This window comes from Polyodon spathula, chromosome 7, assembly GCF_017654505.1.
Source record: "Polyodon spathula isolate WHYD16114869_AA chromosome 7, ASM1765450v1, whole genome shotgun sequence".
NCBI lineage: Eukaryota > Metazoa > Chordata > Actinopteri > Acipenseriformes > Polyodontidae > Polyodon > Polyodon spathula.
Genome location: NC_054540.1, coordinates 54,950,102 through 54,971,223, shown reverse-complemented (window position 1 = coordinate 54,971,223; position 21,122 = coordinate 54,950,102). Strand labels below are relative to the sequence as shown.

The window sequence follows — 21,122 nt, the reverse complement described above, 5'->3', positions numbered from 1 at the left end:
TTTACAAATATTGATCAATCTCTTCAAGCATTTTATGTCCGATCGAGACCCTTGCAATACAAACAGAAACCATCAACTGAAAGTAGGGGAATGGGTGAGGAGGGCATGGCTAACTGGTACAATAAAATCAATATTTCCAGCTGGGCCCTGGCATATCCTCTACGTATGCAATACAAATGAATAGCAGAAGCTCTTTGAATAGCCCGCCACCTGTCTCAAACAGCCTCTAATGAGCCCCTTCACATGTTTCTCATCTGGAACAAAACTGTTTATCTCAAGCCTAATTCCCAAGTGGCATATCATTAGGAAATATGCTTGAAAAAGAACTGCATGTTCACTAGTAATGAAATCACAGTCTATTCCAAACCCTGGAGGAGAATGGTCTTTTTGACCCAGGATTGTAAAACATTTTATAAGAAAAAGATTATTATAACCACGGCTCGTCAATAGAAATCCAACATTGATGTCACTGATATTCCACGAGTTATGCACTAGCCTCTACTGCAAAGAGCATTTGTATGGAGATTGCTTACTGTTGCATAGTACGACCACAACCATATGAATCACGATCTATACTGTGCTGGCTGTTCTGAGTATTAACCAGATACATTGTTGCATGCTTTCTGATAGAGAATGAACTGTGAAGCTGTGCCTCACTGAACAGATGCACTGACTCAGAACAGGAAGCAAGGGAATCAGAGCTTTTAATGGCAGGGGGTGGTTTCTTGACTGCCCAGCAGCCACCTGCCAGCATGGGGGTGGTGCATTGTTGTGTAGGGGTGTGTTATAAAGGCACACAACGTTATTTCAACTCTCTGCTAGTGTTGCTGTCTCATGCTGTTATAGGAGTGCTCTGTATGGAATATACATTGTCTACCGCCCCTGTAGATTTTACTCTTATTGGGGCTTTTACAACACTGCAAACAGAAAGTGCAGTAAGAAAAGGCCAAACATGACCACTTATCTTTATACATGTTGAGGATTGTTTTGTCACAAAGATAACTCAAATTGACTCGTAGGGCGTGTCCTGCTGATATGACCGCTACATAGAAGTCAGTCTTCAGAAGCTGTGTATTAGCTCTTGCATAATGCAGCTTTACACTTCATTGAGCCAGGGAGGAGGTTGTGAACCCTTTATGAAGATGATGCATTGGCGTAGAGAATCAGTTTCTGAAAGGAACTGATCCAACTACTCTGGGCAAATAGAAAATGCGCTAGAATTATTGCTTCGTCGCCAATGAAACACATTTGAAACCGGTTTTGAAATCGGGAGATCAGAACAGGAAACTGCAAAAGATGACTAATGTAATATAAATATACAGCTCAGCCCAAACACAGAAGCTCTTCTTTATTTCCCCACAAATCATTTTAGGCTCCTTTGTTTTGACCAGAGCCGGGTGTCGGTCAGGGCACGGTCATGAAGGGACAGGACAGCGTGTATTTATAAATGTTGTTATTGTTGCCTTGAGGACAGAAAGCCTTCTTCCTTTCTCCCTGCGATCCCTGCCTCGCACAGGGCACGGGCTATCGCGTGCTGCCGAAGAATACTTCTGGAACGGGAAGCAGTCAGGCTCCTGTATCATCGGCAGATAAGGGAATTCCGTAGATTATAGCTGCCGCTCTCAGGGGTTGTGGCAGGGGATTTCCTTGTGAAGCCAGAGGAGCACTGCTGTGGAACCATTGCTTAATATCTAATAGAGTTAGTCACTATGTGACTGTGAATCACTCTGAATTCACTGTATGTGCCCATTGTTACATAACCTGTGAGACATATTTGTAAAGGGCCGAAGCTTTTTGAAAGCCAGTGCAATGTACAAAGGCAGCTTCTACAGAGAGGAATCAAATCCTTTTGAAGCTGCATAACAAATGTAGTTGTTTATTTCCAGTTGTATGCCTTTACACTTCACAGCAGGCCCCCAGGGTTTCTGACTCGATCACGTAACGGTCCATTAAGCAGCTTTATATGGTACTCAGAGGAGGATCAAGCCAAACAAAAGAAGTGCCTTCCTATCTGACTGGGCACAAATCCTGCGCTCGTTTTATTTGGCTTGGTTATTCTATTAGACTCATAAAAACATCACTGAGCCTTAAGGTTTACGTCATGGAATGATACATACCACACAAAACAGAACAACATACATTATAGTTACCAAATAGAATGTAAAGATGGTTCTCCCCTTGCAAGTCCTTAAAAGCATAGCAAAGTGTAATGAAGTTTGGTGAATGCATAGGAAAGCCAAGCTCAGCACTGTAAAGCCCAGGGAGATATGGTAAAGCATAGTAAAAAATAACTAGTGTAACTATGGGAAAGCTTGGGAAAACACAAAATGACAATGAAAATATATACTGTGGTAAACTTATATCAATCAAGAGAATCATATCAAACTGTTCCTCGCCTTTTCAGTTTTATTAATCAGTAAAATACTGAAGTTAATATTTATCAGAAGCAAGCCCTTTCTATGAATGCTCCCGGGAGGGGGTATATTTATAGTGTGGTTTGATATGCTGCCACAGAAGAAGCTCTTTGAAGCTTGTTTTATGTAATGCTCTGTTCAACCCTGCCTCTCCATATTCTCTTCTTTGCTTCTTTAACTGCCCCTAATGGAAAGCAGATTTGCTTCTTTTTGCCACAACAAGCATAACCTGGTGAGCCAGGGGGGGTTTGTTTTCTTCTTTAATTTCGCTCTCATGGAATGCAGCCTGTAAAGCATTGGGAGGTCAGAGAGTGGTAAGAGCTTGAGGAAGGAGAGAAGGTCTGTTGATGTGGGCAACCTTGGGGGTTTTCTCTAAATTCCAAGCCATTGTTGGCACTAACAGACCAAGGGAACCCTCTAGCCAAGGCTGCTGTTTATTTTTTTATGTAAAGTACCATGTTTACTTGTTATGGTACTTTTACCTTGTGTGTGTGTGTGTGTGTGTGTGTGTGTGTGTGTGCGTGCGTGCGTGTGTGTGTGTGTGCGTGCGTGCGTGCGTGCATGCGTGTGTGTGTCTGTGTGTGTGCTGTGTGTGCGCGTGCATGCGTGCGTGTGTGCGCGTGCGTGTGTGTGTGCGTGTGCACATGTGTGTGTTTGTGTGTGTGCGTGTGTGCGTGTGTGCGTGCGCGTGTGTGTGTGTGCGCGCGCGTGCATGTGTGTGCGCGTGTGCGTGTGTGCGTGTGCGTGTGTTTGCGTGCGTGCGTGCGTGTGTGCGCGTGTGTGTGTTTGTGTGCGTGCGTGTGTGTGTTTGTGAGCGTGCGTGCGTGCATGTGTGTTTGCGCGTGTGCGTGCGCGCGAGTGTCTGTGTGTGTGTGTGTGTGCATGCGTGTGTGTGTGCGTGCGTGTGTGTGTGCGTGTGCGCGTGCGCGCGCGTGTGTGTGTGTGTGCGCGTGCGTGCGCGCATGTGTGTGTGTGTGTGTGTGCATGCGTGTGTGTGTGCGTGCGTGCGTGCATGAGTGTGTGTGCGCGTGTGTGTGTGCGTATGCGCGTGCGCGCGCGCGTGTGTGTGTGTGTGTGTGTGTGTGTGCGCGTGCGTGCGTGTGTGTGTGTGTGTGTGAGCGAGAGTGGGGTGGACTGGAGTGCTATTATGACTTCACAGTAAATTAAAGGCACTATGATGTTGTTCCCTGGCACTAAATCCTCGTTTTATCCAAGACATCAAGGTCAGACGTTACAATCTAGCTATGACTGCTGGTATTTAAGGAAAGGGCATTTCCTATAGGGATGCATGTAGCGAGTCTTTTTCCCATGCCTGAAATCGGACTACGTCATTTTAAAACATTAACAAAAAAGGAAGTTAATTGAGTGCTAGTTCAGTTCATTCTCGGAGTGCAGCTGCTCCAGCTGCCAACAACAGTAATGTGGTTTCAACAGCGGAATCACATTCGTTGTGAAATCCTTTTGTATTCTGCTGTGAACAACAAGGATAACTGCCTGTGAGGCAGTTTCCCAGAAGAATGCAAATACTATGCCAATCAAAGTCTGTCAGATAACTGGAATTCCAAGACTTCTGAGAGTGCAGACAGTGTGGCGGAAAGTCACAGATTTAGATAACTATTTATTTGTTCCCGTAGATGGCGACTCACTGCAAACCTCATTCCATCCAGCGTGGTTCTTCATTATATATACGACGAGCCGTGTGCTAAAAATATTAGCACTGTATGTAATCCGAAGGGTCTCTCTGCAGTCCGGCCATTCCAATGGGATGCTGTGGCAGAAGTCACACTCGGCAATGGGTCACTGATAGAAAGTGGATGGAGTTTGAATGTTTCTTGGCTTGGTGTTTGAAGTGGTGGCAGTGAATTCTGTCCCAGGGCAGATATATTGAAACCAGGGACTATGCCTTTTGTAACTGAACCAGGATCCATATATATATATATATATATATATATATATATATATTATATATAGATTATATATATATATATATATATATTATAATGCTTAGAATAGTCAAATATACCCACTATACCAGCAATATGTTAACAGTTAGACAGCAGCTAAATGGATCAAGTATTACACATATTTTCTGAACATCAAGGTGGTTCATAACATCTGTACCATTCAATATATTCTCCACAGGGTTGCTATGAATCTGAAGCCTCATTAAGAAGTGTGTGAAGGGTGAAAGGATTTTAATATGGTTGCATTTGATGCTACCTGGAACAGGAGGAACACAAAAATGGTTTAGATAGAGGCAGTGTCACTGTAGCAAGTCATATTATATGACAGGTGGAATATGTACAAAAAAATATTGCACTCCCAGACTGCTGTATACATATCACACCCCTAGAGACAGACAGAGCCCCATCCATTGTGATTTTAAACACTGACAAAAGGATGTATAAATTGCATATGTTGTTATAACATTTTAATGTTAAGCGCATGTCATTATAACATGATTTTATACAAAGGTTTTTTATACAAAGCACGTTTTGGAACATGTTTCTTTATGAGTGTAAAGGTGAATGCCTTAATATATGTGTGTGTGTGTGTGTGTGTGTGTGTGTGTGTGTGTGTGTGTGTGTGTGTGTGTGTGTGTATATAAGTTAGAGTATGTGTCCGTTCTGTCATTACACACATTTCATAATGTTTATTAATGTTGTCACCTGCCCAGAGGAACCCTGCTGTGAGCGTATCCAGTAACATTGCCCAACACAAGGCTGACCCACTTACTGGAATGTCACTGTGAAACTGAGAGCTGATTTGATACTTACCCTATAGTTCTGCAGGTCCTTCATAATCACCACCACTCAGAGATCGGAGACCTTGCCCAATCGCTTCGCCAGGCTGATGGAGAGGGCAGAGCACTGTCTTTTGATTAAGACTACATCTGTTTTCGATATGCACAACACATGGGCTTAATAAAGCAGCTTACCCTGAAACATCTATCGTGCTATATTGTCTGAACTGAACCCCACGTTTATTAAGCCAGCTGTAAGTTAAATATGCTACATTAAAAAAACAAACAGCAGATATATTATATAGAAGGAAATCTCCACCAATACACTGTTGTTTTTATAAATCTACCTCAAGCTAAATTACTGTTTGTAAAGCAGTAATTAATATTTCTCAAAATAACGTTAAAAGGTTAAAGGTTTCATATGGATCTCATGACCTGAAGTCATTTCAACATCAGTCATCAGTCGACTATAACAGTAAAATGGTACAAATAGCTGTCTGCACTTCTGTATGGGGAAGACTGCAAAAAGCTTTTATAAGATTTAATGACTGCTGTATGTTTCGTGAGCCTTTACACTGACATTTAAAACGTATGAAGTTACAGTGTTTTGGCTTCGACCCTATCTGGTGATTGAGTACCAAGTGAGCTGTGCGAGCATTTGCTTGATCCATGGTTTATTCCAAGTTACCGCGTGGATAAGTAAATCTCTACTTCAAACAGTCAATTTACAGCTCTGTCTTTTTCTTCCAGGGCCGGCCGACAGTGTCAGGATCTCTCCACCAAAGCTGACCCCTTCAGATGAACAGCATGTGATTGAGGCTGGAGGCACTCTAACAATAACTTGCAGGTAAAGGAAATGATCTAGCATGAAACGTGTCGTTGTCTTTCCGAAATACTTTGAAATCTCCACGTTGCCTGCACAAAACAAGGTTCTCGTCTTTGCTAGAATCTTTTTCATTTTATAATATTTTTTAATAGCGATCTGTAGTCCAATTGTTTATCTAGCTACCTGCATTATATCAGGAGCTTGGAAGTAAAAACTCTTTTTGCAGGCTCCAAAAATCACCAAACTATTAATAATAATACCAACACATGGCTTGCATCACCCATTGATAAGAACTAAAAAGCTTTGCTTCAGAAGAGTGTAAACCTCTTTGTTAGTTACTGTTCTGACTGTGGTTAGATACTGGCACTGAAATAGAGGCATTCGTTTTGAGTGTTTAGTTGTTTGGATTAAAATCTGCACAAATCAAGAGATATTTGGATAATATAATGACTCATGCATTGTACAAGTCAAGGCGATCTGATTTTTTTTGGTTTTGTTTTAAGTAATGTAAAGAATCTAAGCAATTGCAAACAAGACTAACATATAAACATGTTTTCCCCCATAAGGTCACTGCCGCATTGCTGTAAAAATATCTGTAACCTATTTTAGTCAATTACTGGATAACCCTTCAGAGCTCCAATATGTGTGCTGGTATGTAAGATATTCTCTGGTCACTGGAGACTGGGAAATATCATTCCAGCCCCTTGTTCCCACGTGAAAGTCATTTACTTCAGCAGACATTATAAACACGCTCACAATTTCAGTGCTAAGTCGGATTGAATGACTCTTGTACACATTTTGAGTTTAAAACTAGAAAATCATTTGCACACATATGTTATTTCTCACTTCACTAGGAGTGTCACAGGGTGTGGGGTAATGGTTACACTGGTGTACCTAAGTTACTGTTTAGAAAGTCAACGCGGAATGATGATTTAAACAGCAAATAAAAACAAGGCAACCCTATTAGTTAAGTTCTCTGCAACCCATACAATGTGTGCCCTCGTAGAGCATGCCGCGTTAACGCTCACTCGTCCTTCACAGGGGACTGGCTCCGCTCATGTGGGCGTGGCCCCCGCTTCTAGACTCAGACAGTGGGAGGCTGAGGATCGATGAGCGTGACTGTCTGCCTGGGAGGGAGACCCACTGCAGTGCGCTGACCATCAGCAGCGCTCAGTACAGAGACACAGGCTATTACTCCTGCAACTACACACATTCCACAGACAGCATGGTCAGCAGAACGTATGTGTTTGTGAAAGGTAAGACAATCCAAAGCTACATTACAAAATGGCATGCATGTGATTCCATACAGCACAGTACAACAGACAGTACGTTTGGATGGAGGCTTGTTGATTCACAGGAGCTAATTGTTAATGGGAAGTCCTAGCGGACACAGGCAGGAAGGACATCCTCGACTAACATGAGCAGCGGTGCAAAAGCCTCCCACAAAAGGTTACGGCTGTCCATATATAATCAGAAACAACACCCGAGTGTCAGAGCTCACTTAAATGGGTGAAGTGAGTGGTCGTTCAGATTGAAAGAGCACACTTATGTGAGCACAAGAGTGGTGTCTGAGTACGCCACTGAACGCCTTGCAAGATATCTGGTCCGCCTCTCTGAACCACAGCAAAGTGGGAGAAACACTGTGGACCCGTGCAGTACAAAGATGTATTGTTACACAAGCATGCTAGTTAATACTGGGGTAATATCCCTTTCTTTAATTTAGGTGGGTCAGTAGTAGCCACAGATAAACAGCTGGTGATTTACATGAGAAACACTCAACTGCATATCTGCACTGTCTTGTCAGACTGACATCAACAGGACCCCAGAGACTGTTCCATTCAGAATCGCCTATCCTGTGTTTTGATTCATTCTTTAGACATCAGTCTGATCAGTTAAACAGTGCCAAGGCCTGGAAACAGCAACACCCTTTGCTTGTGGTTTCATGGAGCTTCCCACCGAGCCTGTCTGTGAAAGGGGTGGGACAGGGGGGCAGCTATGAGAAACTATGAGAAACGGCACGAGACAGACTTTTCATCCAGTTACTTTATCAGTGTTTTAAATAGCTTTGTGTGTGTGTGTGTGTGTGTTTTTGTGTGTGTGTGTGTGTGTGTCCATGCAGTGGGTACAGGACCTTCATAAGACATTGTTTAAACTCTGCTGACCTTTTAAGAAAAAGCTCCCTTAGCAAGAGTCACTATGTGCCTTACTGAATGATGTGTGCACGCAAAAAACTGTTACATTGAGTTTCTCCAGTTATGGTGTACTTACATAGTAGTTACTTAGTAATAACACATGTACATGTTATTATGCATAATTACAATGTACTCAATGTGTACATCTTTTTGTTGAAGATATCAAGGAGGCTTTGTGGTCTAGTGGTTAAAGAACGGGACTTGTTACCAGGAGATTCTCGGTTCAAATCCCCACTCAGCCACAGATTCACTGTGTGTGACCCTGAGCAAGTCACTTAACTTCCTTGTGCTCTGTGTTTCGGACGAGATGTAAAACAAACAAGGTCTCTGGTACAACTGAGGTTTCTGAAAAAATTCTGTACTTGTAAAAGATAAAAAAAAGATTTACAAATTAGGTACATTGTAACTATGCAGAATAACATTGTAATCACATGTAAGTACACCGTAATCAGAGACACATAATGTAAAGCGTTACCAAAAAAACTGTATCTGAGCATTGTAGAAACTGTAGCAGGGTGACTAGTGATTAACCGCAAACTTACCAGAGGGGCGATAGGTAAGGTGATTTAAATTAAAGGGCTTACTAGCTGAACAAAAAAAGGGTGCTATTATGCTATTCTTTCCCAACAGATGATGAAAATCCATTTGTGGAACCTCACATACATTCCCCTCAATCCCTGCTCATAGAGACTGGCAACACAGAACTGGTGGTGCCTTGTAGAGTCACATCCCCAGACCTCAGAGTCACCTTGACAACGGTAAGAGGCCTGCAACATTTTGTTGCTAATCATAGATACTGTGAAACATATCATTTGTTTTTAAATGTGTGAGTTTTGATGTTCCCACTAAGCCTTTCCACATTTACATGTCTATCTTTATTAGTTTTCAACACCTGAAAAGTCTCTTCTTCAGATATTAGTGGAAATGTAAAGAAACAGGTGTTATTGGTAATGTTTGCACAGAAGAAGAATTGTGAGAATCATTTGGAACAGTACGATAATGGCTCACTGAAGACATGAAAAGAAACATGTTACATGTGGAGATCATCATAAAAGACCACCTCACAGTACAATTCCGGTAGTACACAAAAACATTCCATCCCTTTAGAAGCGAAAAATCTTTAGTTTAAACTCTTGCAATTATTTTGGCTAGTTTAAGGGGGACAAACCTCAGTGTTCCCAGTTTGTATCGCTGGTCAGTCGCTCTCTCAGCACGGAAACGCTACCTTGGTTTGTGCAACGCATCTCCTGGTACAATGGGGAGACAGCCAGTCTGCTTCCTGTGTGGACAGGAAGCTGGGAGGAGATGCTCAGAGTTTAAATATAACTTGTGTTCTAAAATTAACAAGTGTGTTTTATACATTATGTTCAGGAAACAAAGGAAAATTACTGGTGCAGTAGCTGCTACTTAATTAGTTTTGTTGTCTTCGAATATTGCAGGAAAAGGGGTGGAAATTTAGCACAATAATTAACAACATTAAACCAAATCAGGGGCAATTAACAAGAATTTGTTTGCTGCAGCCTCTGCTTGCAGGGTAATTTTCTTCACTCCCCCAGAGTGACAAAACTTCCTTTTAGTGACTGCTGGCCTTTCATATGCTGTGTAAGCTCTTTCACGGCTTCTCGAATAGATTTCTTTTTTTCTCATGTTGATTGCAATGCTGAATAAAATGTGTGGTTTTTGATTGGCAATGACCTAACAGCTATTAGGCGGTCCAAGGCAGGGCTCTTTCCTTCCTTCCAAGATATAGTGTTGGTTTACAAATAAGTGCAGAAACTGCATACAGCCATCCAGAGTGAATTAGTAGCGATGATTTTTATTAGAAAATGTTGACTTGGCTCGACTGGGTCGTGCTGAAATGGACATGTTATATTTTATGGACATGTTATATTTTATGGACATGTTATATTTTATGGACATGTTATATTTTTTTCATTTTATTTCAGCTTCCTTCTAATGCATTTGAAAGCCTTGACGCTCAATGGGACCCCAAGATTGGCTTTACCCTGTCATCAGATGTTTTTAAAATTCTGATATGTACAACCAATGTGAAAGGAAAAGAGACACACACCCTTTATATGCCAGTGAAAATAGGTGGGTAACATTTTTGACTGCTCTATGTGTACAATGCGTTCAGAGATTGTACCACATCAACAGTGTTATTAACCTCACAGTCTGTCATAGTTCATCACAGTTTTATTTATTTTTTTTGTAAATCATTAACAGGATATTTTACTAGCACAGTTTTTTAGACAAACCAACTTGAAAACCTTGCCGGCGAACAGGAAAACTGTAAAAACTGGGATTTTTTTGTCCCAGCTCCAGACTTCCATAACTTAAAGATGGAGCCGACGCGAGTGACGCTTCTGGCTGGAGACACGCTTTCGATCAATTGCTCTGCACAGACCACTTACAATGGAAGAATAGAATTACAGTGGGACTACCCCCGGAAATTGGTGAGAAGCAAACAGCATGTCATCAGAACCCGTCCCTATTACAGCACACCACTGTCTGGGGAAATGTATAACAAGCAACTGAAAGGACAATAATGGAATCTAGATTAGTACGCATTTATAGAATACAATAATACAGTACACACACACGCACACACACGCACACACACACACACACACACACACACACACACGCACACACACACACACACACACACACACACACACACACACACACACACACACACACACACACACACACACACACACACACACACACACACACACACACACACACACACACACACACACACACACACACACACACACACACACACACACACACACACACACACACACACACACACACACACACACACACACACACACACACACACACACACACACACACACACACACACACACACACACACACACACACACACACACGCACACACGCACACACACACACACGCACGCACGCACGCACGCACACAGAAAAATTCAACCGTTAAATTAAAAAGTCGAATATAACATTTAATAAAACGGAAATACAAAAAGACAAAAAATGTGTTTTTAATTGTAAAATTAGAAAAATTCTGATAAGCGCTATTTTGTATAACAGTTAAAAGTTTAAACAAAAATTTAATAAAATTGAAAAAATCCGGCTGTGACTTTTCCTGCTATAGGCTGATCAATTCAACCCTTAAATCAACAACACTGCAAGCATATGTTTAAAATGTAAAGTCAGGTGGGATATTTATTTCTCTAATTGAATGTTTGCTTTCTTCAGTTAAACGGTTCAGTCACACTGACAAAGAGCATGGACAGGTCAACCCCTGTCTACACAGCCTACAGCAAGCTGGTCCTGCACAATGCCACCATGGCAGACAGAGGCACTTACACATGCATCGGAATCAATAAACACAAAATGGATGTATCCACCAAGGTCAATGTCTATGGTAAGCTTGTACTGTTGGGGAAATGCACCACACATTAAAACAAATCCGTCTTTGGCTCCTGTCTGCAATAACAAGTGTAGTGTGTGTGCTGGGTCAGCAAGAGGCTAGAAGTCTTTATCTATACATAACTCCCTTATTGCTCCAATAACCTTAAATGAAAGAGAATCCTTTTATCAATTTACACACTTTCCAACATCTTCCTTTTAGCTCCAGTGAACTAAGACAGAAGGTGTTTGTTCTGCATCATGTCTCTTCTGATTCCTAAGAGCCAGACTCCAGGCAATAACTCAGTCTCAGGACTGTGCTGTAGTTTATAAAACACTCACTTACTTTTATATCAGCAGAGCTCCATCAAAGTGACTTAATTACTGCCTAGTGGCCGACTGGCACAAATCTGTCATTGTTATCTGTAACCCAAGTGCATCGCTGATGGGTCACCTCTGTGGTTTCAGAACACCCTTTCATTAACGCTACTCATAAAACCAGACCTGTTATTGAAGTCCATGAGGGGCGGAAGAAGCTGAGAATCGTGGCGAAGGTCAATGCATTACCAGCCCCAGAGGTTGCATGGTAAGAATACACTGAAAGATTTTCAGAGCTTTCAAATACTGGGTCTGTAGTTGCAATCTTGAGTAGTATTTAGTTTTAAGAAATGTGAAGAAAATATATAAGGAGTGAAAACAATGCACTGACCAATGTCACAAGTATAAGGAAATGTGTTTCTTTCATTTCTGTCCCAAATTAACGAGTTTTTTTTCCCCCTTTGTTTCAGGTACAAAGATGGTTTCCTAATTAAGGAAAACCACACCTGCTACAAGCAAAATGGCTCTATTCTCAGCATCAGGGACATTAAAGAAAAGGATGCTGGGAGATTCACCATTGCTCTGAGCAATAAGAAGCATGGTTTATATAAGAACCTCACATTCACACTGATTGTCAATAGTATGTATAATATTACAATCAATGCCAAATGTGATTAGTGACATTGTCACGCTAATGATTAGGAATTAAACTACACTGTTCAGTATGTTCAAGCTTCAGTTACAATATATAGCACCATTTCTAGGGAAAGTATGTTTTTTAAAGGATCACCAGGCTCGAAAGTTTATTCGTACTAGTTTTGTGCAAAAAAAAAAAAAAAAAAAAGAAAGAAACATTAGAGGAGTTCAAATGATATTTCTCACTGGAAAATATATTTCCTGTGATTTTGATTTCAAAACATCCTTTTATTAACACGTTTTGTTTCTTTTGTTAAGATTGTGGTTGAAAGCTTTTCTCGTTTGGTTCAAAAACAGTCAAGAAAATAGTAGGATATCCCCTCAGCTAATGATTTTCCATACATTGTTATTCTAGGTACTGTTCAAGGTAGTTTTTTGGAGGTACCTTTTAACCCAAGCAATGCCCTGGTGTGCCCTACTAAAAACACAGCCGAGAGTGTCATAAGCACTTGAAGTAGGATAGAAACAAATGCATCATTTTTGTATAATACAGTGCAAACCAAACATGCTGTTTAGTTCATGTTTTGACCTATGGTCAGACTCCAGAAGAAAGGGCAATGAAACCACCCCCTGAGCTATTTCCATTTCATGAGTGGTAGCCAGCCAGCCTGCTTTCAGGAAAGTACCAGGATTTTTTTTTTGTCTTTCAAATAGCCTAATCATGCAACTCAGCATGTTTTTTTTTCAGAAATTTTTCAGCTTTCCAGTTACGATTGTAAAAAAAAAAAAAAAAAGAGAGAGAGAGAGATTTATTGTTTGCATATTGTCCTGTCGCAGCCAGCTAGTGTAGCAGTATTTTTATTGGAATGACAAAAGGCAGAACTTGTGTTAAACAATGCAATGGAAATCTGGTAGCAATTAAGAAAGTATTTCAAACATCATGCATCATTCTTTTGAAGTCAGCCTGCTCAAAACCTTGCAACAAATCCAGTGTTTTATTTCACATGCACAGTGGGATATGTTAGGGCAAAACTGACCAGAGGAAAAATGCTATTTTAACAGAATCAGCGCCTATAACAGCAACACACGGCTGCTACAGGCTCACGCTTCATGAAAGATAACTAGCCTTCAGTAAACCTGCAGTGACAGTGCAGTGAGTTGGTACAGACAGCCAATTGAAGCTGTTAGAAGGCTTGTGAGATCTTCATTTGCAATAAGAATGCCGTGTATAGCTACAATCTAAACTCATATTGGTGCACAATTTACTGCACAAAATACTATCCCTTGTCTGCCTGCATGGGCCCTATTTTTAATGATGCAGCGGATATGCTGTATTTTAATCTCAGAGAGACATTAACACAGACCTTGCCCATGCCTAAAAAAAGCATTCCAGTTTTTATCAAGTTAACACAGTGATGTGCTGCTCTTTCAGCGAGGCCGCAGATCTACGAGGAGGAGGTGGCGGCAGTAGATCTGTATCATCTACGAGGAGGAGGTGGCGGCAGTAGATCTGTATCCATACCAGCTGGGGGAAGAGCAGCGGCTGACCTGCACTTCATACGGCGTCCCGGCCCCCCAGATCATCTGGAATTGGCAACCCTGCAATCCTGATCCCTCCAATACTGTGTAAGTCACGCCATGCTCTCAAACCCAGCGATCCTGATCCCTCCAATACTGTGTAAGTCATGCCATGCTCTCAAACCCAGCGATCCTGATCCTTCCAATACTGTGTAAGTCACGGCATGCTCTCAAACCCAGCGATCCTGATCCCTCCAATACTGTGTAAGTCATGCCATGCTCTCAAACCCAGCGATCCTGATCCTTCCAATACTGTGTAAGTCACGGCATGCGCTCAAACCCAGCGATCCTGATCCTTCCAATACTGTGTAAGTCATGCCATGCTCTCAAACCCAGCGATCCTGATCCCTCCAATACTGTGTAAGTCACGGCATGCTCTCAGTGTGGTAACTGTTACCACTTTCTCTCTCTTTCCTTCTCTGTCTTCTATTATAATTTAGTGTAAGAATTATTTGCTTGTCATGGTTTAACTTGTCAATTTGTAAAAAACAATAAACCAAATAAAAACAAAGTTAATAATTTAGATTCTGATAAAATACAGAGAGGAATTTATAACTAGGTTAGAAGCACCCCGAGATTTCTGAATGTATATTTACAACCGAAAAAAAAAGAAGCAGAATCGCTGTTTCCGGAATCCTTCCCTTGCGGTCCAGCTGTTTCTTGTAGCAGGAAGGGGAGTGGCCTGGCTTTCTCCTTCTGTGATGTGGGCCGGAACCTGGCTCCAGAACTTCTTTAGCACATTTCTAAGTTCAGCCTCTTTAAGTTTTGTGAGTTGGAGTAAATCCCTTTCACACACTGGAAGCCAATTCTTATGTATTGGCAACTTTTTACATGACTTCGGGGATTAACCGCTTTCACAGCTGAGATCGGATCCGTTCCAGGGAAGGACGATTTTAAAACGGGATTTCGTCAAATGCCATTTCAGAGTTTGAAGTGACCGTTCAGTGTTTCGACAATTTTGCGGATTTTCTCCCCTCTGTCCAAATAGCTTTGCACGTTGTTTACTGCTGCTTTTCAGCAGGATACTTTTCCCTTGGCATATCAGTCAAACTTTTGAACCACGAGTCCAGTAAACACAGTAAAACAGTACAATACAATACAATACAGTTTGCTTTTACACCCACCCCTCGTTTTATCACTGCGGGTTTAGATATATCACCGTCCTGGAGTTGGCTCCCCATATTTACTGTCTAACTACGTATGCCTTAGCTGCAATAGAGGCACTTAGAATTACTGTCCATTTTATTTCATCCAGCACATCGCAAACAACAATATACAAAACAATTCAAAACAAAGCATTAATATCGTACTGTTATCATATACACACGCATTGCACAATAACACAAAGCAAATTAAATATCTACTTGCTGAAGCGGTTTTTGTTTTAGCCAACAAGGTGCTCACTTGTGGCAGCAATAGACTTGCAAAAGCCACAAGGCAGTGACGTCAGCTCCCTAGCAACAAGCCTCCTATGTTGGGAATGGATTCCTTCAATGCAGCGGGTTTGTGCATTTAAGAAAGGAGAGGAAGACTCATGAAATTAATTGGAGACTGAAGTTGATGAGAAGCAATTACCCTCTGCTGTACGAATTAAAACGGTGTGCTTCTTTTTATACAAAAAATGAGAAAAAGCAGTTTGCATAGAGTATTTATACTGGACCCTGACGCCCCTGATAAAACGAGGGAGTGGTTGTACAGTATTTGTTTGCCTGTTTGTTTTTCTATGGGTCTCTCACTATATTGCGGCCCTCGATATATAGCGGATTTATATTGGACCCCGACACCCGCGATATATCGAGTGGGTGGTGTATAGCGTTCTTCATGCAGGACACGTTACAATAAAAACTCAAAGCCACTGGCCAATCAATCCAGCTCAAAAAATCCCAAGGCAGGGAGCAGAACAACTAAAGGCTCTTGCCCCTCATGATCTGAGATTACTTCTAGGAACTACCAACAGTTCAGCATTCACTGATCTCGAGGTGCTACTAGGAGCACACGGTGCCAACAGTTCCTGTAAATATAAAGGCACAGCACCATGAAGGGCCTTATAAGCGGTAAAATCAATGCTGAATTGAACAGAAACCAGTGCAGTGCTTTAAGAACCTGAATGATGAGTCAGCTGATGTAATTTACAGTACAGTAAGCAATATTGATCTAAATCAGATTGTTTCATATAGGGATACTGTAGGAAGTCAATGTGCCAGGCAGTGTCTTTGGTTACAGAGGAGAGTCACACAGCCTGTTAATTCCAGGCAGATAACCACTATTTGCTTATTCATAAAGTTGGAAGACTTTATGATGTAACAGTCTAAACTTGGCTTACCTCCCAGCTTTAGTTTATACAAAAAGGCTCAGGCTGCCATCAGCACTTCATAAAACTGTGAAACCCTTATTGATCAATGATCTAAGCTTCAACTGGGCAGCATTCATTGATAAATTGAACTTTTATTTTTAACTTTGTTGAAGGATACATTCCAAAGATGTATAGTAAAGTCATTACGGTCGCACACTGCGCTGTAAAGAACCACTGTTATTAATCACAGAGCAGCTCGCAAGGAAAGTCTGGGAAGGTGATCAGTAGCCTCTGCCTATTATAATGTTAGAGATTGAAACTCGAATTCTGGCCTCCAAAAGATCCTCCAGTCTCCATTATCTGAGAGACTAAACACATCAGAACACAAGTGAGTTCACTCATCGAACAGAGAGAGCTAGTTCAAAACGCTTGGCTGTCCTCTAAATAAATACTCTGCTAGTGAGAAAAACAGACTTTCAAGCATTTGATTTTGTCCAGCCAGAGTGTGCATGGGCTCAGTCTATACAGCAACAGACTTCAAACAGTTGACTCGCTGTGTTTCAAGAAAACAGCCGTCCCTTCCCTGTATTGCACTGTATCGCCCTGCTTAAACGGAGAACGTTGCATTCATCTGATATCAGTGCAGGGCTTGTACAGATCTAACAAGGAATGTCTCAAGGGGCTGAGGGTCAAGTCAAGCACAGCACTCTGAAGATGGTTATCAGTGGAGTGAGAAATCTACTGGCCTGCCTGGCCCCTGACCTACACTGGCTCTGAGGCTGCCTGGCCTTCCTGTTGTTCTCCCACTTCCTCCCTTACCGGAGCTCCATTCCTAGAAATCAAATTGTTTCTCGCTGTCAGACTGGCTGCTGGGTTACAGGACTTTCCTCCAAGATGCACTGGAGGGGGCCAGTCACCAGGGTGGGGTTCTCAGCCCCTTGTCTCACATTCTGATGAGCAATACTGTGTGTGTCTCCCTCGCTGAAAGGTGGATCTCAGAATTGTACTGGTGCCAAGGTATTGTCAAAATGACTGGTGTTCCCTACAACACTATCTACCTGTCTCTTCAAGCACTCAATCAGTAAGTTATACAGTGTAGATAAGTAGTGTGTTGATATCTGTAACTTGGTATAGCCCAGTTTCCTTTCCTAGAGCTGGGAGTTATTAGGTCTTTATATGGAGGGGTGTAAATATCTTCTTTTTTATCACTGCAGATGTGAAAAGCAGGAGGCACAGCAAGTCCAGGTTTGGACAGGAGGCAGCAAGGAGGACCTGCACATGACCAACAGGATTGAGGCCATTGAGAATAAAACTGAAATCAACAAAGGGAAGAACAAGGTGTGTGTCCCCGGCCCTCCTAACGGACTGGTCTGTGGGGAAATGCAAGGTTCATCTTGCACTGGTTTTCATGTGGATTATTGAGTCTTTGGCCATGTTTGCATCTGCACCATGAAGCCAGTCTATAAAACACAATCTCATTCTAATCTCAGACTGGAGCTGCCGCCAGTTCCATCTGCAGTCTGCAATCTATAATCTATAAATATACAGGACATAGGGATGAATAAATATGCAGGACATAGGGATGAATAAATATTCAGGACAGTGATGAATAAAATATACAGTATAATGATAAATAAAGTCCAAAGGCAGCTCTCAGGTAGTTTATTAATAATAATAATAATAATAATAAATAATAATAATATAATAATAATAAATAATAATAATAATAATAAATCAAGTGCATTATAAAGACACTTGAATAAACAAAACTCTGCCTGCATGTTTTTAAAAAATGCAATATGAAGCCAGGATTTTACAAATCCATAAAGAGTGGCATTAGATTGGCATCCTCGTGTTACCACTGTATTCAGAAGTACTGAGATTGGCATCCTCGTGTTACCACTGTATTCAGAAGTACTGAGACTGGCATCCTCGTGTTACCACTGTATTCAGAAGTACTGAGACTGGCATCCTCGTGTTACCACTGTATTCAGAAGTACCTGGACGCCAGCTCTCCCAGTTGGTGGTTGCAAATGGTCAGTTGATTCCTGTAAATGCCTGCTCAGGAAGATTGGTTTTACAGCAGGCAGGGTAACATGCTTTTTGGTGAGTGTAATGTAACCCTAAAATGAGGATTTATTGTTAACATTATAGGCCCAGATGACCAATTACTGTAGAGTCAGTTTCTGGGACTCATTTCCTACACAAGTGCAGCTTGTAATAAACCACTTACACCCAATTTAAATGTACTAAGCCTACACCTCCGTCCACATCAGACATGACTGCAGTATAACAAACGAAAGAAAGCTTGAGGTTGGCTTAAGTAAGATCATCAGAACAGGCTATTACCAGTAATCTCTGGTAACTGATCACTGCTGACTCTTGGCATTGCCTCAAACAGCTTGGTTACCTCAAATTAAGAGAGTGCTAGACCGCGTCCTTCAATGTTCTTGCTTAAATACACATAAGGCCTGGCTGGTATAATTATTACAATAGGGCTCCCTGGAGAGCTTGTTACCAAAGCCAGTCACCCCAAACTTAATTAGGTGGACGGCCAGGTTTATTCAGGCAAGTTGATCAGTTTTTAATAGGGTCTATGTGGGTAACAAGCTCTCTAAAGAGCCCTATTGTAATAATAATACCAGCCCGTACAGCTTTTTTTGTAATGAAAAGGGGATGGGCTCTGAGGTTGCTGTGGACTTTGGGGGAGATCTAGAATGACTTGAATAACGTGGAAGGACCACATTTACGAGGGCTGGTGGACTGTGGTCATGCTTTATGGGGGTCAGGGCTAGGGGTCACTGATAGCAAGGCTGTCTGTATCTTTAAAGGAGTGGGATTCATTTCAAGTAAAATTCCTCTCTTGTCATCTAACATAAATCCACTTTAATTCTGAACAGCTCAGATGTTAACAGCTACAGAAGGTCTTTTATGGGACCTTCGGTTCACAGTGAAATTAATAATAAGGGAAGGCTGCAGGACTCATCTGGTAAAGCAACAGTTAAGTGAACAGAGCACCCTGCGCGAATTGGGTCCTGCCTGTCGCCACAGACTGGGGAATCCAATAAATCAGACTATTATACAGAGCTGCAACCATGGGTAGGGGAACTCAGCTGGAAACAACAACTAGGAAATCACCTGATGGCTTCTGCTGGGACACAGTGGAACGCCTCAGGAAGGCAGCAGAGAGTTATTTATTCTCTTTCTTGGAAGTAGGCCACATGGGCTTGATGTCTCAGACTGGCATACAAAAGATCATGAGGTTAGAAACCCTCCGAGAAGCCCCTACGTATCGATTCTCGTCTCAGTTTAGGCTGCGTTGAGTCACCCTGAAAGTTTCTAACGGTTTTTATTTCAAATGCTGCATCCAGTCGTGGTGTTGCTGGTTTTTTTTTTCCTCTTCTTGTTTCCATGTTGCTTTTGCACGCCTCGTGCAAGGAGTACTTCGGGTCGAAGTTTTGGCGTGTGGGTGTAAACAAGATTAATTCAAGATGAGTTTTGTATTGCACCCACTGACAACAGTAGAATTGTACACTGATGGCTGTGGGCAGATTTTCAAGTTAAAAATATAAATAAGTTATTGACGAAGAATGCAACAAGTTTAAATGATAAACTTTTTTTTAGGAGAAATGACTTTATTTGCAGATCCAATGGGGAAAATCACTCTTCAACCAACTGCATGTCTGTCTTTCTCAATTCCTCTAAATTCAAGTCCCAGTAATAATGGTGAAGCATCGTTTTTGTAACAATCCTCAAAAGTTCAAACACAATCCTATCTTATAAGGATGTTTTTAAAATGTGAATGAAACGAGACGACATGTAGTTCCAGTTTTAAACAGGCTGAGTCTGAGCAGAGCTGTATTTCATAATGCATTTCATGGCTCTACATTTGATGGTGATCAAAAGCACCAGATCAAAAAGTATTATAGTTTCAGACTGTAGCTTCTGCTGTTTGATATCAAGTCACAAGCCTCCGGCTGTGCAGTGAAAACAAAGAAAAAGAAAAACTGTCAGGATAAATAAAATATTAGGCACTTCACATCAAAACAGTTTCTTTTCATAGACTAATCTTCTCACCATAACCAGAAATTATATTGTATTTGTACGTATTTTGCCAAGGCAAAGGTAGTTTTCTGTGAGAAAAGACTGGGGAAGATAGCAGAAACAGTTGTCTACTTAACTTTCACGTTTCACCATGTATACCCTAGGGCAGTGTTTTCCCAACCCTGTTCCTGGCGGCACACCGTGTCTGCTGGCTTTCATTCCAACGCAGCGCTCAATTGCTTCTTCAAACCCTTCATTGAACTAATAAAGTGATTAACTGGGCAATTGTCCTTTTATTTTCAAGCTCTTTGTTTAGTTTATATGGTTCAATTAAGCAATTGAGCGCTGCGTTAGAAGAAAAACAAGCAGACACGGTGTGCCGCCAAGAATAGGGTTGGGAAACACTGCTCTAGGTTACTTAAGGGAAAAAAAAAGATAATGGATTAATGTCTTATAACTAGTCATGTCCTGTATGTGGCTTTGTATGGATCCAACAGTAGTGTCAGACAAATTGTACAAACCCTGTTTTTCACCCATTCCTCTGTGCACAGCTGATGAACACATGTGCAGGCATCTGTATTGGTAATCCTCATTAGGATGTGAGGGTCACTGTCACTCGTTATTAACCTTCTTAAAGACTTATTAAACTTGTGTCAAAATGAATCAAATCTATCTTATA

General features: G+C 41.5%; 1 protein-coding gene across 1 annotated transcript in view; it reads left to right on the top strand.

Moving 5' to 3' along the window:
* The window catches only part of LOC121318845 (vascular endothelial growth factor receptor kdr-like), a 54,154-nt gene that overhangs the window by 5,670 nt on the left and 27,362 nt on the right, over positions 1–21,122 (top strand). Inside the window, exons 2-12 of the mRNA XM_041255953.1 lie at positions 5,908–6,004; positions 7,025–7,239; positions 8,806–8,933; positions 10,122–10,269; positions 10,495–10,631; positions 11,422–11,590; positions 12,043–12,160; positions 12,363–12,532; positions 13,961–13,986; positions 14,024–14,154; positions 17,614–17,737. Coding sequence (XP_041111887.1) covers positions 5,908–6,004; positions 7,025–7,239; positions 8,806–8,933; positions 10,122–10,269; positions 10,495–10,631; positions 11,422–11,590; positions 12,043–12,160; positions 12,363–12,532; positions 13,961–13,986; positions 14,024–14,154; positions 17,614–17,737 — 1,463 coding nt within the window. The remainder of the gene's footprint in view (positions 1–5,907; positions 6,005–7,024; positions 7,240–8,805; positions 8,934–10,121; positions 10,270–10,494; positions 10,632–11,421; positions 11,591–12,042; positions 12,161–12,362; positions 12,533–13,960; positions 13,987–14,023; positions 14,155–17,613; positions 17,738–21,122) is intronic.